We start from the raw sequence: 15,785 nt of genomic DNA on the forward strand, positions 1-15,785 counted from the left end.
AGAGATAGACAGACAGATAGAACCTCCTGATTTCAAGAAACTTCTCTTTGTCATTACAGATCATCATTATTTGGTACTTAGGCTCCCAATCCTGACACTTCATCCTTTGAGGTAGTGTCACAGAGTGGAAGACAATCTGGACTGGCAGTCAGAAGAACTGGCACCTAGCCCAGAGTCTGCCCCTGAGGGGCTGTGTGATTTTGGACAAGTCACATCCCTTCTCTGGTCTTTCTTTTCCCTCAGTTTTCTATTCTGTAAAATGAAGGCACTGGACTAGAAAACTTCTAAAGTGCCTTCTAGTTCCTGAATTCTATGGTTATAATAAATATAGTAATAGTAGATAATATTTCTATAGCACTTTGCAAAGTACTTTATGAATTTATCTCATTTGATCCTTGTAATACATGGGGAGGTCAGTGCTATTGTCATCGAATTTTACAGATGAGTAAGCTAAGACGAAGAATGTCTGACTTGAGTCCCTCAGCTGGGTGAATAGAGGAGGAAGGACTTGAATTCGGGTCTTCCTGATTCTATGCTGAATGCTATAACCACTGACCACTGATAGGCCTGTCGTATCTACCCCTTTTCCATTCCCACTACCACATGATCGGTACAGACCCTCATCACCTCAGACGATCACAGGTTTAGAATTGGAAGAGACCATAAAAATCCATCTAAACCAATCCTCTCATTTTACAGTTGAGGGAACTGGAGTGCAAAGGTGGTGGTGGGAGTAACTTTTCACAAAGTCACAAAGATACTCTCTGGGCTATTATAAAGGTATCTCTGCCTTCTAGTTCTCTCCCTCAATTCCTCTAAAAGAGCCATTGGATAGACTACTAAATGACATCACTCTCTTGCTTAACAATCCTCATTGGCTCCCTATTTTAAATCTTTTAATTTTATTTATTAATTATATAATTAATTTAATTATTACTTTTAAATTTAATTTAATATTTTTATAATAATTTGATTATTAATTGATTAATATAATTAAAAAAATTTTAAATCTTTTTTTAAAAAATCAAGTCTTTTGTCTGGAATTCAGAAGCATACTTGACCTCCAACTGTGCCTTAATGCTTTTTTTTTTTCCCCCTTTGATTGTTGTTTCCAAGGACCCTTCAGAATGAACATTTCCCATCTAGTCAGGCTGGTCTCATCACTGTCCAAGCTCATTCCTACTTCAAAACTTTTATTTATGCTACTTATCCAATGTGATATGATGGGTAGAGCAATGGATTTTGAGTCAGAATTTGAACCCAGGTCTCCTCTACATCAGACACTTATTAGCTTGGTTGCCACAGACAAGTCATTTAAATCTCTAAAACATTTAATTTTCCATCTGTAAAATGGGCAACATATTATCCAAAACATCCACATTACAGGGCTGCTCTGAGAAAAACTTAATATAATGCATGGTTCAGAGATTTCTTTCATAAGTATGAGATGAATATTATTAACCATGTTCAACACCTCACTGGAACTCCAGCCCTGCCTCCTTCAAGAAGCTCTCTCAAGCAGTTTACAGTGTTCTCTTGCTTCTTTGACCTGCCAGTATGATTATAAATAGGGCCTTGTGACTAAGCATTTAATTCTTCCTATTTTTTAATAGAAATTTGAAATATCAGAGATGGAAGAGATGTTTCTGGGACCATGGATTCTTTAAATGGGGTTTCTTGCTCAAAAATTATCTCATTCTTAGATAAGGATGAGCCTGGGACTCATTTCTCTCCCCAATGTAAGTCCCAGAGGACAGAGCTTATACCTTCTACGTATATTTTCATAGACTCATAGATCTAAAGCTAAATGGGACCTCAGAAGCCAAATAACCTAAACCTCTCATTTTATAGTTGAGGACATTGATGTCATGGGAGGTTAAGCAACTGGCCAAAGTCATATGTCAGAGGTAGAATTTAAATTCAGATCCTCTTACCCTAAAGTCAATATTCTTTCCCCTTAGCACATTGCTTCAAAGGTGCCTGGCCCAAGATTGAATATGTTAGATGCTCAGGGTAGTTAGGTGGCTCAGGAGATAGAAAGTCAGGACTGGAGTCAGGAGGACCTGGGTTCAAATTTGGCTTCAGATGCTTCCTAGCTGTGTGATCCCGAGCTAGTCAATTAAGCACCATCGTTGAGCCCTTACCACTCTTCTGCTTGGAACTGATAAGATTCTAAGGCAAAAGGTAAGGGTTTAAATGTGTGGAGGGGGCTGGGGGTTGAAGGGATGCTCAATACAGCTCTGGGGCAATCTGGCTAATTGATTTGCCCTTTGGAGGAATCAAAGAAGGTAGTGGAGAGGAGGAAACACTACTGGTCAACCAAGCCTCCAGGCAACTTGTGTTCCATTCTGCCCCAGCCACTTCCTCATTCTCTCCTCCAGCAACTTTCCCTATACCTGATCTTCATGCCACACAGCCCTAGGTGGGATGCCAGCCTGCGCCAGTCATTGCCTGTGATACTGCTCGGCTCCAAAAGCATCTGCAACTGCTCAAAGAGCTCTGGAGGCAACCTGAGGAAAGAGATATTAAGTGATTGAGGGCTTGAGGTGGGGTTGGGGAAAATACTAGATCGAGTTGTTGGCTCTTCTTCCATAATTAACATAGCATCTCTCCCCATCACTTCTGGGGAAGCTGTAGGCGCTGGCTGAAATAGGACCCCCAAATTGACATGAAAATAGGACCCCACAAATAGATATTTCCTACCAATCTCTGGCCTCACCTGTTGCATGGTGCAGGTCGGGAGACTGGAGGTGGCATTGCCCAACTTTCCTCCTCTGATGCCTGGAACCTCAAGATCTCCATGTACTTGGTCTCCAAGCCCTGATTCAAGAGAGGGGTAGAAAACACAGGGAAATAGAGAATAGTGTTTAGAAGTCCCACCAATAAACCTCCTGAAGATAGACTCTGATGAAGTTCCCATGCTAATCCTTTTCTTTTCCCAATTCTGGTGCCACTATGCCAAAAGAGACAAGCATTGCCCTCAGGCATCCTCAACCCTCTTTCCCTGTGCTCTCCTCTTCATCCTAGGAAAGTAGATGGCATTTGGTAGGTGGAGTAGAGGAGGGTTCTCTGAGAGCCAGCTGGTCTTTAAATTTGATCACTGCCCCTAAAGGAGGTGAGAAGCAAATACTGATTTGCAGGTTTCAAAATACCAGGGGAAAAATTGAGTGAGAGCCAAAGGATGTCAGCCTGGAGTAAGAAAACTCAAACTCCTTTAACACAGCCACCCCACTCCTCCAACACCATTCCCTATCTCAAGGTTCTAGGCTGAATTCTTAAGGAAATCCCTACATCTTTGCTCCCTTTTCTGGTTTTATTCCTATTTCCCCACTTAGATCCAAATTAAATTCCTGGAGGAGGTCCTAAGCAATGCTAAAATTTAGAGGCTCAAACCATTATACCTCACGGACTTAGACACCCCTCAAAATGTGAGCCTCTCAACTACAGCTTGTTTAGCTTAGCTTAAAATCTGGTCCTGTTCCCAGTCACCTCATATCTTCTGTAAAACCTCTACTTGATTTTTCTAATACCTACTACCACTGTCTCCCCAGTCTCTTCACACTCTTTATTCAGAAGATGAGAGATATCTTCTCTTTGACTTAAAAAGTCAGCCTGGAAAAGAAGTACAATCCCACTCTATGGCTTGGTAGTGGTAATTAAATGGTTTATAAACTCTTGCTGGTCTTAAGGGCTCATGGACAAGAAATCATTAAAGGACTTTATCTCCATTTGCTTAATTATGTTAACAAAACCATATTCATTCTGTTCTCTATTTCCCCAAATCCCTTAGTCCCTGAGGTTTCCCATTCCCTTTTCCCTGACAACACTATTTCTCTGGAACTCACATTCTGGAAGGTGTGCAGAGTGACAATAATCTCATTGGTCAGTGCCATGTCATCTTTGTCCTCGTTGGTTCCTAAGGGAACAGAGGAAGCAACAGGTGAGGAAATAGATAGGGCCAAAGTAGATGAATGGATAGTAGAAGACCCTACCTTCCTTACCCCCCTCCTTTAGTCTTTCTCTGAGTCTACCCAGGCAGGTATCCAGGCTCTTTCAGGGATGTAGGGACTAAAGAATACGTGAACTTATCTATTTTCTGCCTTCCAAATTCCTGTTCTATTTCTTGGCTGGTGCAGTTGGGACTTAGGGGCATCTGGAAATTATGAGGAAGGGAAAGGGATGGGTTACCTGCTTTTTTTCTGAAGCAAAAGGAGCGGAAGGGACACTTTCCATGCCAAATGTGGAGGTAGGGTACCATCTGGCAACTGCTGTCATCCACATTTTCCCAGCCTGGGTTTGAGGGATGCAGAGGAGAGCAGGTCACTCTGTGGGGAAGGGTTGAGATGGGAAGGAGGGCATGTGTGCCTGCATGCATACACACACACACACACACACACACACACACACACACACACACACACACACTACTATTTATAGCTCCTTTAATCCATTCATGCAAAGAGATTTTTAAAAGTCGGGGATTCCTAGTTCCTAACACCAACTCCATCCTTGCTTTGGAAAAGAATAGTCAGATGCATTCCACATAGACACACACACACAAACACACACACACACACACACACACACACACACACACACACACACACACACACACAAAGTCAGTTGACCCCATATCCTTCTTTTCTTTTCAACCTGGCCCCCTTTCAAGTTCCAAAGTCAGGGAAAATAATGAGGGGGGAATAGTAGCAGGAAAAAGTAGGCAAAATTCAGAGGTAACTAAGAAGAGAATTTAGTTGACTCTTCTGGAAACGACTACCTTCTTAGAGTCAGAAACATGTCTTAGAAATGAAGAGCATGGGAGTTTCCAGTCAGGGGTAACTTTCATGCCCAAAGATTAAATTTCCTTATAGCAAACCTCTTTACTCCAGCTCTCTCCCTTTTAGTGGGGTGAAGGGGAGAATGTAGAAGATCAGGAGACAACATACGCTCATCTCTTCTGAACTCTCCAGTACTTCTCCAGCATCTACCTCTTTATCTCCATGATCTTCTCATGAATCAATCACTTTACTACCATCCCACACTTGGTATCTACAGTTCCTGCATTGAACTTGGAGGTTCTATAATAATATAATATGACAATCTGATATTCAAATCTAGTCTAGTCCCTTCAGTTGACAGAGGGAAGTGGGGAGATATAACTGACTTGCTCAGGGTCACAGTGGCAGTAAAGAGAAAGGTTCAGAATTAGAACTCTGGACCCTTGACACAGAACCCAGAGTACTTTTTACTATACCACTACCCACTGTACTCTGCCTCTCTCACTGACTCCTGTCTGTGCTCCCTGGCTTCACACCACTGCCCTCCTCTTTCCGTCTCACTTTACCTTCAGAGATGTACTTGAGTTTCAGGTACTGGTCCCCCCGGGTTCCCATGAAGTCAAAGAGCTGGCAGGGCCCTCGGAGGCGCCCGGCGTGGGGTTCCTCATTGGTCACTGCCCACTGCAGGGCACAGGGTGTGTTGTTGAGGAAATAGATACGAAGCTGCAGGTGAGATTGTCCCGGGAGCAAGGGTGAGCAGAACATAGCTAGCTGCAGCCATTTTCGGGCATCATATGCATTGGGAGCTTCAAGCACACAGGTGTAGAGACTAAAGAGGGAAGGAAAAAGATGGGCACATCTTGTTGTTTGGATAGCAGCGGCCACAGGAGGGGAGATGAGGAGGAGGGTTGGGGGCGTGTAAGGAAGAGGGCATCTGCCACAAGGGAGACTGGCAAAAGGACATCGGCAGGAGGTGCATATCTCAGACCTAAGTTCAACTGGTGCAAGAGGCAAAGAGGTGGGTGGAAATGTCTCTGGATGTGTAGTTCAGGGATATAGTCCATCTTGGTCACTAAATAGTTACGTGACCTTGGAAAGAAATTCAATCTTAGTTTCCTTTTCTGTAAAATAATATTATTTGGGGACAGCTGGGTGTCTCCCCAGTAGGTGCTGAGTTCAGATCTAGCCTCAGATACTTCCTAGCTGTGTGACCCTGGGCAAGTCACTTAACCCCACTGCCAAACCCTTACCGCTCTTCTGCTTTGGAACCAACACACAGAATTGATTCTAAGATGGAAGAGAAGGGATTTTTAAAAAATATTGTTGTTGTCATTGTTCAGTGTCATCCAACTCCACCTGACCCCACTTTAGGACTTTTATAGCAAAGATAATAGAATGGTTTGCATTGCCTTCTCTAGCACATTCAACAGGTGAGGAAACTGAGGCAAACAGGGTCTTGCTCAGGGTTACACAGCTAGTAAGAGTCTGAAGCCAGATTTGAACTCATGAAGATAAGTCTCCCTGATTCCAAGCCCAGTGTTCTATTTACTGCACCACCTGGTTGCCCAGTAAAATTATAATCTCTATGATCATTTCCTGATTGAGCATTCTGGGCTTCTGTAATGGAGTCCCACCCTGTCATGGCTGTGAAGGTTGGGAGAGAATGGAAAGGAGGAAATAAATGTGTCCTTGAGGAGACCAAGTAAAAGGGAGTGTCAAGAAGGACAGTTCTAGAAAGGGGTGACTCATGAAAAACTGGAAGTCAGTGCTTCCCTCTGGGGTGGGGAGAGGCAAGTATGCAGGGCTAGTCCCACTAGGAAATGGAGAACAATGCCACAATGTCCCTACATCAGACCAGAAAGAGGGAGAAGAGGGAGAAAAGTAGGAAGCAGAGAGAATAAGGCAGGTGGAAGGGGTGAGGAGGGAGACACTTCTGGACAGAAAGATTAGAAACAGAGGAAAGACAGTTCAGGAACATACAGGACAGGAAAGGATGAGAGAGACGGGAAGGAGAGCACACAGGGAGTAATTGTGGACATAAATAGGCACAAGCTGAATGCATTAATCTATTTGATAATTATAGTCAACTAAAAAAATTAACATTGCTTTAATGAATCAACACTGAATTATAAGTTATTTTGTATAACTGCATTAGTTCATTATGTTAACACAACAAGCAAGTCACCAGAGAGTTAGGGTGATATAGAAGCATTGAGCGTGGATTCAGGAGACACCTGGGTTCAAATCCCAATTTAGATGCTTAACTATGGAACTGCAGGCAAGTAGCTTAACTTCTCTGAGCTTCAATTCCCTCATCTATAAAATGGAGATAATACTCATAATACTCACAGGACTATTTGAGAACCAAATGTGATCAGGGGTGAATAAAGGGGCTTCGCAAAACCTTAGAGCACTATATAAATGGCAGTTATGTTTGTTAATAATAACCACAAGCACATATACATGTATTCAAAGTGTTCCAAAGGTCTTTGGGCAATTTTAACCTTGAACAGCTAAAAATAGCTCAAAAGCTATTAAGTTAAATTGCACTAAGACTTTTAGGACATATAGTGAATGTTTATGTGTATGTGTTATATAGACAGACATAGATTCTTATACAATCCCTATATGTGTATTATTTAATGATTATTATATCACACCTGCTATTATTGTGTGTATTATATAGACAGACATAGATTCTTATATAACCCCTATATGTGTATTATTTAATGATTATTATATCACACCTGCTATTATTGTGTGTATTATATAGACAGACATAGATGCTTATATAGCCCCTATATGTGTATTATAAAACTATTATATCACATCTGCTATTATGATGTGTAATATAATAGATGCGCAGAGGCTATTTGAGAATCTATGTATGTAATGTAACAGACACAGGTCTATGTCTGTATTATTGTACATAGAGTCTCAGGTAGCCCCTATATGGATAATATATATAATATATGATATAGACATATTACATATGACACTGATATAGATCTTTAGCCATATTATATATTTTAGACATATAGAAGTTATATGAGAATGTCTTGTTAATATCTGTATAAAAGTTTCCTGAAAAAAACAACAACTAATTTTCCAAGGTGTCAGGAAATAGATTAGAAAATTAATGAAAGGTAATTATTAGTTCCATCTGGACAGAGTTAACAGACAGCACTACCACCATTCCCTTCTTCTTTAACACACACATGCACAGAAATTCATCACTTCTGAGTTTGATTCTCCCATCTCCTGCATGAGAAAACTGCTAAGAATGAGAAATTGTTTTTATATACAAAATGAAGAATGCATATTGCTCATGAATGAATGAATGATTGTCTCTGTGTGTTTGGGCATTCCCATGGATGCAAGTTAGGACTGAGGAAGAAGCTTCTTATTCCCCCACATGTATCTTTCAATCCAGTGTCACTGGCCCCCTGGCTCTTCGTTTCACAGACAAGACACTCCATCTCTCGGCTCCAGGCATTCTCTCTGGCTGCCCCCTATCCCTGGCATGCTTACAGTTCTACCTATTGATTTTCCTGGTTTCCTTTAAGTGACATCTAAAATCCCATCTTCTACTGGAAGCCTTTCTTAACCCCTCTCAATTCTAGTCCCTTCCTTCTCTTAATTATTTCCTAATTATCCTATAAAAATTGCTTGCTTCTTGTTCATGATTTGTTGTCTCCTCCGTTAGATTGAAGCAACTTGATAGCAAAGACTTGTCTTTTGCCTCTTTTTGGATCCCAGGGCTTAGCACAGTGCCTGACACATAGCAGGTACTTAATAAATGTGTATTAACTGATTTATCGATTCCAGTTAGTGAATAAATCTTCTTAAGTTCAAATTCTGAATCCATCAACAGTTTGTCCTAACCTCTCCATTCTCCAGACTGAGTTACCAAGTATCTCCAAAGTCTTCCTCCAGTGTTAAACTTTAATTGCTTAAAATTATACCGAGGCCTTTGGGATATTCAGCATTGAGTAGCACTGTCCAGTTTGTTAGGAGTATTGCTGATTTGACAGGGGAAGAAAGTGCAGAGAATAGATGGAGATAGATGATCATTCCTACCTGAAGTGGGAGATGGGGATTTGGCACTCATCCCTTGAAGTGTGAGCCCCAGGCTGTCCTAGGGGTTTCCAAATCTTGGTATCAAGCAGGGCAGTATTGCTGGAATAGGTACAGGCATGGCTGGGGTTCTGGGCACAATGTTTGAAAGTAAGAGTGCAGGGCTTCAGGAAGGAGGCTCCATGGGGGCTGCACGCCACTACAGGGCTCACTAAAGCCTGCTTACTCAACAGTGATGGGGCATCTGACAAGTCCCACACCAGGGCCAGCGATATCTGCTCCCGGCGGCCCAGAGCTATTGCACCTAGGAAAAGAGAAAGCGAAGAGTAGAACAGTCAGGCAAGGGTAGGAGCAAAGGGCAAAACTAAAACCAGATGGAATTAAGGTGGGTCTCAGGTATGCCAATAATAAGGCAGTGAGGGGTCAGGAACTATACTGTCTGAAGGATGGAGAAGAGGGAGGTGTAGCACTTTGAAGAAAGAAGGAGGAACAGGGGCTGAAGTCTAGTAAAGAGGTGAAGGAGGGAAGAAGTTACAGAGGAACTAGAAAGGAGGAAAAAGTTGCCCAAAATTAGTCAGGCAGCAAAAGTAGGAGAGCAGGTATATGTGAGTCTAGAGGAAGGGAGGTAAAAATAACAACAACAACAATAATAACTAACATTTATATAGAACTTTAAAGTTTGCAACATTCTTTACAATTTCATTTTATCCTCACAACAACCCAGGCAGGTGTTATTGTTATCTTCATTTCAAAGATAAGGAAACTGAAAAAAAACAAAGGTTAAATCACTTGCCCAAAGTTGCACAGCTATTAAGTGTCTGAGGTCAAATCCAAACTCAGGACAAACCCTGAGAATTAGATGTTATTATTGTCCCCATTTTACAGACAAGGAAACCAAGGCATAGAGAAAGTAAATGACGTACCCAAGACCACCTAGCTAGGAAGCATCTCTCATCCATCCTCAAGGATTCAATTATCATCTCTATGTCAATGGTTTTAAAATATGCTTGTCCAGCCTTAACCTCCATCCAGTCTCACATAACTAACTGCCTACTGAACATTTCCAACTGAATGTCCCATAAACACCTTCAACTCAAAATATCTAAAACTAAACTCAATAATTCGACCCCAAAGTCCTCCTCTCCAAATTTCCCTATTACTATCAAAGGCATATTCTCCCAGTCAACCAGACTCACAACTGGGTGTCGCCCTCATCTCCTCACTCTCTTACCCCACCTGATATCCAATCTATTACCAAGGCTTGTTGACTTTACCTACATAAGAAGTAACTTCATAACATCTAAAACAAGTCTCCCTTCTCTCCTCTGACACCACCATGACCTTAGTGTGAGCCTTCATCACCTAGTATCTTGATTATTATAAAGAGCCTGCTGGTCAGTCTTCCTGCCACAAGTCTCTTCCTTCTATAGTTTGTCTTCCACTCATCAGTCAAAATGATTTTCCTAAAGGGCAGGTCTTCCCCGGTGCCTTCCCCCTGCACAATCCAGTGGCTCCCTGGCACTTCCAGAATCAAATACAAAAATTCCTATTTGTCATTCAAAAGAGGCCCCTACCTTTCCAGTCTTCTTATTCCTCATACTCTTTGATCTGGTGATCTGGTCTCCCTACTATTCCTCCAAGTCTCCTCTCTAGATTCTGGGCATTTTCCTTCACTGACCCCCAGGCCCAGAATTCTCTCTCTCCTCATCTCTGCCTCCTTTCTTCCTTCAAGTGCCAGCTAAAATTTCATCTTCTACAGGAAGCCTTTCTCAAGCCCTCTTAATTCTAATGCCTTCTCTCTGTTGATGATCTCTAATTCACTCAGTATATAGCTTGTCTACACAGCATTCTTTACATGTTGTTGCCTCCATTAGACTTTGAATGTCTTGAGAGCAGGGACTGTCTTTGGCCCATTTTTATATTTCCAGTACTTGATATGGTGCTTGACACTTAATAAATGTTTTGTTGACTGACTTCTTGGCTCTATTCATTGTTCCACCTAGTTGCCTGTGGTCTGGAAGAAAGTAGAAAAGAACACTGTGTTCTTAGTGGAAAGAACATTGGACTGATTTTAGAAGACTTTGATTTAAGCCAGAGTTCTAACACTACTCTTCACTAGATGTGTGACTTTGAGCAAGTCACTTGCCCATTTTTAAGACTTCACAGTTTTTTCCTCTATATATTGAAAGAGTTGAAATAAAGAATCGATAAAAGTAATAATATTGACTAACCTATATATGTGTATATTATATAAACATATACATATGTAAGTGCATATACATATATAAATTTATACATACACATATTTATGTGTATATGTATATATCTACATATATGTATATATATATATGTGTATATGTATATAGTGCTTCAAAGTTTGCAGAACACTATCCATAAATATCTCACTGGAGTTTCACAATGACTCCATGAGATTTTACTATCTCATTTTACAGGTGGGAATTGTTATTCAGTTGTTTTTTAGTTGATTCCATCTCTTTATAATCCCATTTGGACTTTTTTGGGCAGAGTTACTGGAATGGTTTCCATTGTCTTCTCTGATCCATTTTATAGATGAGGAAACTGAGAGTTAAGTGACTTGTCCAGAGTCACACAATAAGTATCTGAGGCTAGATTTGAATTCATGAAAATGAGTCTTCCTGATTCCAGTCCCAGCACTCTAATTCATTTCACTACCTTACCTGTCCCAGATGGGAAACTAGAGGTTAAATGACTTGTAAGTTTCCTCATAGCTAAGAACTCCCCAAGATAGGATTTGAACCCATGTCTTCCTGACTCCAATTCCAGCACTCTGTTCCCTGGGCCACACTACTTCTTCAGATGACCTCTAAGGTCTCTTCTGGGTTGAGCATACTGTGCTTCTGCAAGCACCAGAGGAAAGGAATAGAGAAAAGAACAACATAGCCAGGGATACTAGTTCGTGATGGGAAGTGCCTAGAGGGGAATAGAGTAGTCAGGACTGAATTGCAAGGAGTAGCATCCAGTATAGTCGACTCACTCCATCCCCAAGGTAGGTAGGAAGCAAGATGAAACCAAGAAGGGAAACCCAGAGAGGACAGAGAAAGGAGGGAGAAGAATGGAGCAGAGCCCTTATACAAGGTTAGGTAGAGGTCCCTTACCTGGAGGGATGAATAGAGAGATGCCCATGTCCTTGAGCAGCAGACAGCCTCCCTGGTGATCCACTTCACGCCATGCAAACACCAAGAGTTTGTTCATCAGTTGCCGGACCACAGTTCTGCCCTCAGTGGGTGTGAACAGCTCCTGGTAGAAGGTGGCCATCTCTGTCAGACTGGCTGGTGGACTCTGCCTAGGGATATCATCCTCTGGCAAAGAGAGGGGCATAGGAACTGGTTCCTCCAAGCCCTCTGGTGTCCCTGACTTCCTCTGGTATCTGCTGCAGGGGCAGCTCCAACCAAGGCATTGTACCAGCAAGAACACAGTGGTCACAGGTACCCCCACCAGCAGCAGGAGCTGGAGGGGCAAGTTCTCTTGTATGAAACTCCCAAACAGACACATCAGCACAGTCAATGAGTGGTTGCTGGCTCTCTTCAACCCCTGGGAAGGCAAGGAGATTGGTAGAGGCCAAAGGCCTGTTGGGGGAAAGAAAAGGGTCATTCTTAAACTCTAAACAGCAGCATTTTCCCTCAGGCTCTGGGCTTTGTGCTAAAGGAGTTGGGATCAACTCACAGTCAAAGAATTAGACCTAGAAGGGACTTAGAGGTGATCTAGACCAATAGCCCTCCTATTACAGAGAAGGAAAATTAAGTCCAAGGTAATGTGACTTTCCCAGGGTCACATAGGTAATGTTTTGCAAGAACAAGGCATTCTTCTATCCACATTGAGAGAAAGAACTGTGGGAGTAGAAATGCAAAAGCAAAAGATATGACATCACTTTTCACATGTATATATGGATATGTGATTTGAGGTTTAGGCCTTAAAAAAATCTCTCTATAGCAAAAATGAATAATATGGAAATTGGTATCAAGTGATAACATTTGTACAACCCAGAAGAATTGCTTATCAGCTCTGGGAGGAGGGAGGGAAAGAAAATGAATCATGGAAACATAGGAAAATATTTTAAAATAAATAAAGTAGAAAAATGTAAAAAATATTTAAAAAGGAACTAGACATTCTTTTTTGGAAAGGCTAAACAAAGTTTGGTATATGATTGTAATTAAATACTTTTATGACATAAATAATGGTGAAAGAGACAATTTCTGAAAAGACTCCTATGAAGGGACCACTCTTCTGCCTTGGAAAGGAAATTTAGTATTGATTCTTTTTTTTTTTAAACTCTTACCTTCCATCTTAGAATTAATACTATGTATTGGGCTAGGCAATGGGGATTAAGTGACTTGCCCAGGGTCACACAGCTAGGAAGTGTCTGAGGCCAGATTTGAGCCAAGATCCACCTGTCTCCAGGCGTGGTACTTTATTCACTGAGCCACCCAGCTGCCCCATATTTTTTTAGATATGGTCAGTAGAGGAATTTGTTTTACTTGACTATTCATATTTGTTACAAGAATTTTGTTTGTTTACAACTGGGAGAGGCAGGTAGAGGGATGAAAAAAAATAAGTTTTTGTTCATTTTGAAAAATTGAATTTTCTAAAAATTGAAAAAATAAAGAACTAGGCAATCAGAAATATCTATGGAATGATTATCACTTCCCTGCTCAAGAGCCCACCAATTAAATCTAAATTTGTGTGTGTGGCTTTCAAGGTCTTCTACAACCTACTTCTATCCCAGTTAACCAGCCCTTCCTCCTGCTTCACCCTGAAATACATGCTCTGATCTGACAAACCAGGCTCCTCACTGGTCACATTCCCCACTCTCTAAGCATGTTCACTGCTTTATTTGCTGCTTCTCTGCTTTTGCTGGTGCTGAGGCAGCTGGTAGCAAAGTGAATACAGTATTGGGCCTGAAGTCAGGAAGACCTATGTTCAAATCTGACCTCAGAGGCTTACTAGCTGAGGGACCCTGGACAAGTCACTTTACCTATGGCTACCTCAGTTTTCTCAATTATAAAATAATAGCACCTACCTCCCAGGGGTTTTATGAAAATTAAAGGAGATATCTCACAGTCAAAGCAGGAACTGTTGGAATCTGATTGCAGATCAAAGCACATCATCCTTCACTTTATTTTCTTCATGAGTTTTTTTTTATTGTATATGTGATATATGTCATCAGTCATGACATGGGAATATGGAAATATGTATTTCATAAAAGCCCTCATATAACCTATATCAGACCGTTTACCACCTCGGGGAGAGGCAAAAGGAGGGAGAGGGAAAATCCGAATCAAAAAATTATTTCTACATATAACTGAAAAAAGGAAAATTCAATAAAAAAGAAAATTAAGGAAATATTTGAATATTGCTTTGCAGGTGCCTGGTACATAGTCAGCAATTAAAAAAAACATTTCCTTCCTTCATTTCACTCTGTCACACTTTCTATACCTTTCTTTATACCCCAATTTTCCAGCCTCTCAGTCTTTAAGTCTGGTTCAAATCCTACCTTCTCCATGGAACTTTCCAGGATTACTTCAACCTCCAGTGATCCGGTGACCTATCCTCTCTATGAATTCACATTAGTACTTTGTTTTTCATGTGGCTTGTGTCTGTTCATCTTGTCTCCTCAACCAGTTTGCTAGCTTTTTGAGTCTCTTAAATTTCTTTTCCATCTCCCATAGTACATAGCACACACACTAGACACTAAATAGTCATTAGGCTAACTGATAGTGTGTGGAAATATCAGGAAAGGTCTACTCTCTCAAGATGTACTTCCCCCCTTTGTTTAGAACAGAGACACAAAGTCTCAGGAGATGTCTCCCTCTCTTTGCTTTTTATCATGGCATAACTATTGGCACAATGGCTCGAAGACCCCTGGTGACTATTGGATATATCCAGTCAAGAAGCATTTGTTGAGCACCAAGTATATGGGCCAAGTACTTTGCTAATCACCAGGAATACAAAAAGAGGAGAAAAACAGTCCCTGTCCTCACAGAGCTCACAATTTAACTGGGGTAACGATAAGTAAGCAAAGTATAAATAAGCTTTGAAGATGAATAGGGAATAATGAACAGAGCAAAGACACTAGACTTGCATCTAGTATGGGAAAGGCTTTCTGTTGAGGATGGGATTTTAGATGAGAATTGAAGGAAGGCAGGGAAACCAGGATGTAGAGATGAGGAGAGAAACCATTCTAGGAATGGAGGACAGCCAGAGAAAATTCCCAGATTTGAAAAATGGAGTGTCTTGCTTTTTGTTTTGTTTGTGGAACACCCAGGAGGCCAGAGTCACTGGATTAAAGAGTAAGTGTTGGAGAATAAGTTATAAGAAGACTGGAAAGGGATGGGTTTATGAAGGACTTTGAATATCAAACAGAGGATTTTGTATTTGATCCTGAGGGCAAAAGGGAGCCACTGGAAGTTTACTGAGTATCAGAATGATGTGGTCAAACCTGCCTTTATGAAGATCACTTTGACAGTTGAATGAAGGATGAACTATAGTGGAAAGAGGTTTGTGACAGAAGATTGACTAATAGGCTATTACAATAACTCAGATATAAAGTGATGAGGAACTACCAAGACAGTAGCAGTGTTAGAAGAGAGAATGGGGCATATTCAAGATGTTACAAAGGTAAAATCAACAAGTCTTAACAAAAATTGGATAATGGGGATGAGAGAGATTGAGGAGTTGCAGGGTGACACCTTGGTGGTGAGCCTAGCGACCAGGAAGATGATGGTACACTCACCAGTAATAGGGAAGTTTGGAAAGGGAGAGAGGGTTTGGAGAAAAGATAATGAGTTCTATTATTAAATGTCTGGAGTTTTAGTTATCTATTGGACATCCAACTCAAGGCATCTAGACAGTTGGTGATATGAGACTAAAGATCAAAAGAAAGGTTTATTT

General features: G+C 41.1%; 1 protein-coding gene across 1 annotated transcript in view; it reads right to left on the reverse strand.

Annotated features, from left to right (window-relative positions):
- The window catches only part of UNC5CL (unc-5 family C-terminal like), a 67,224-nt gene extending 54,835 nt beyond the window's left edge, over nucleotides 1-12,389 (reverse strand). Inside the window, exons 1-7 of the mRNA XM_044675302.1 lie at nucleotides 11,993-12,389; nucleotides 8,859-9,159; nucleotides 5,345-5,607; nucleotides 4,189-4,290; nucleotides 3,846-3,916; nucleotides 2,720-2,820; nucleotides 2,397-2,510 (exon numbers count right to left, since the gene is read on the reverse strand). Coding sequence (XP_044531237.1) covers nucleotides 2,397-2,510; nucleotides 2,720-2,820; nucleotides 3,846-3,916; nucleotides 4,189-4,290; nucleotides 5,345-5,607; nucleotides 8,859-9,159; nucleotides 11,993-12,389 — 1,349 coding nt within the window. The remainder of the gene's footprint in view (nucleotides 1-2,396; nucleotides 2,511-2,719; nucleotides 2,821-3,845; nucleotides 3,917-4,188; nucleotides 4,291-5,344; nucleotides 5,608-8,858; nucleotides 9,160-11,992) is intronic.
- Between the last annotated feature and the right edge of the window lie 3,396 nt (nucleotides 12,390-15,785).

The sequence above is a fragment of the Gracilinanus agilis genome, chromosome 4 (genome assembly GCF_016433145.1).
Source record: "Gracilinanus agilis isolate LMUSP501 chromosome 4, AgileGrace, whole genome shotgun sequence".
NCBI classification, from domain to species: Eukaryota; Metazoa; Chordata; class Mammalia; order Didelphimorphia; family Didelphidae; genus Gracilinanus; species Gracilinanus agilis.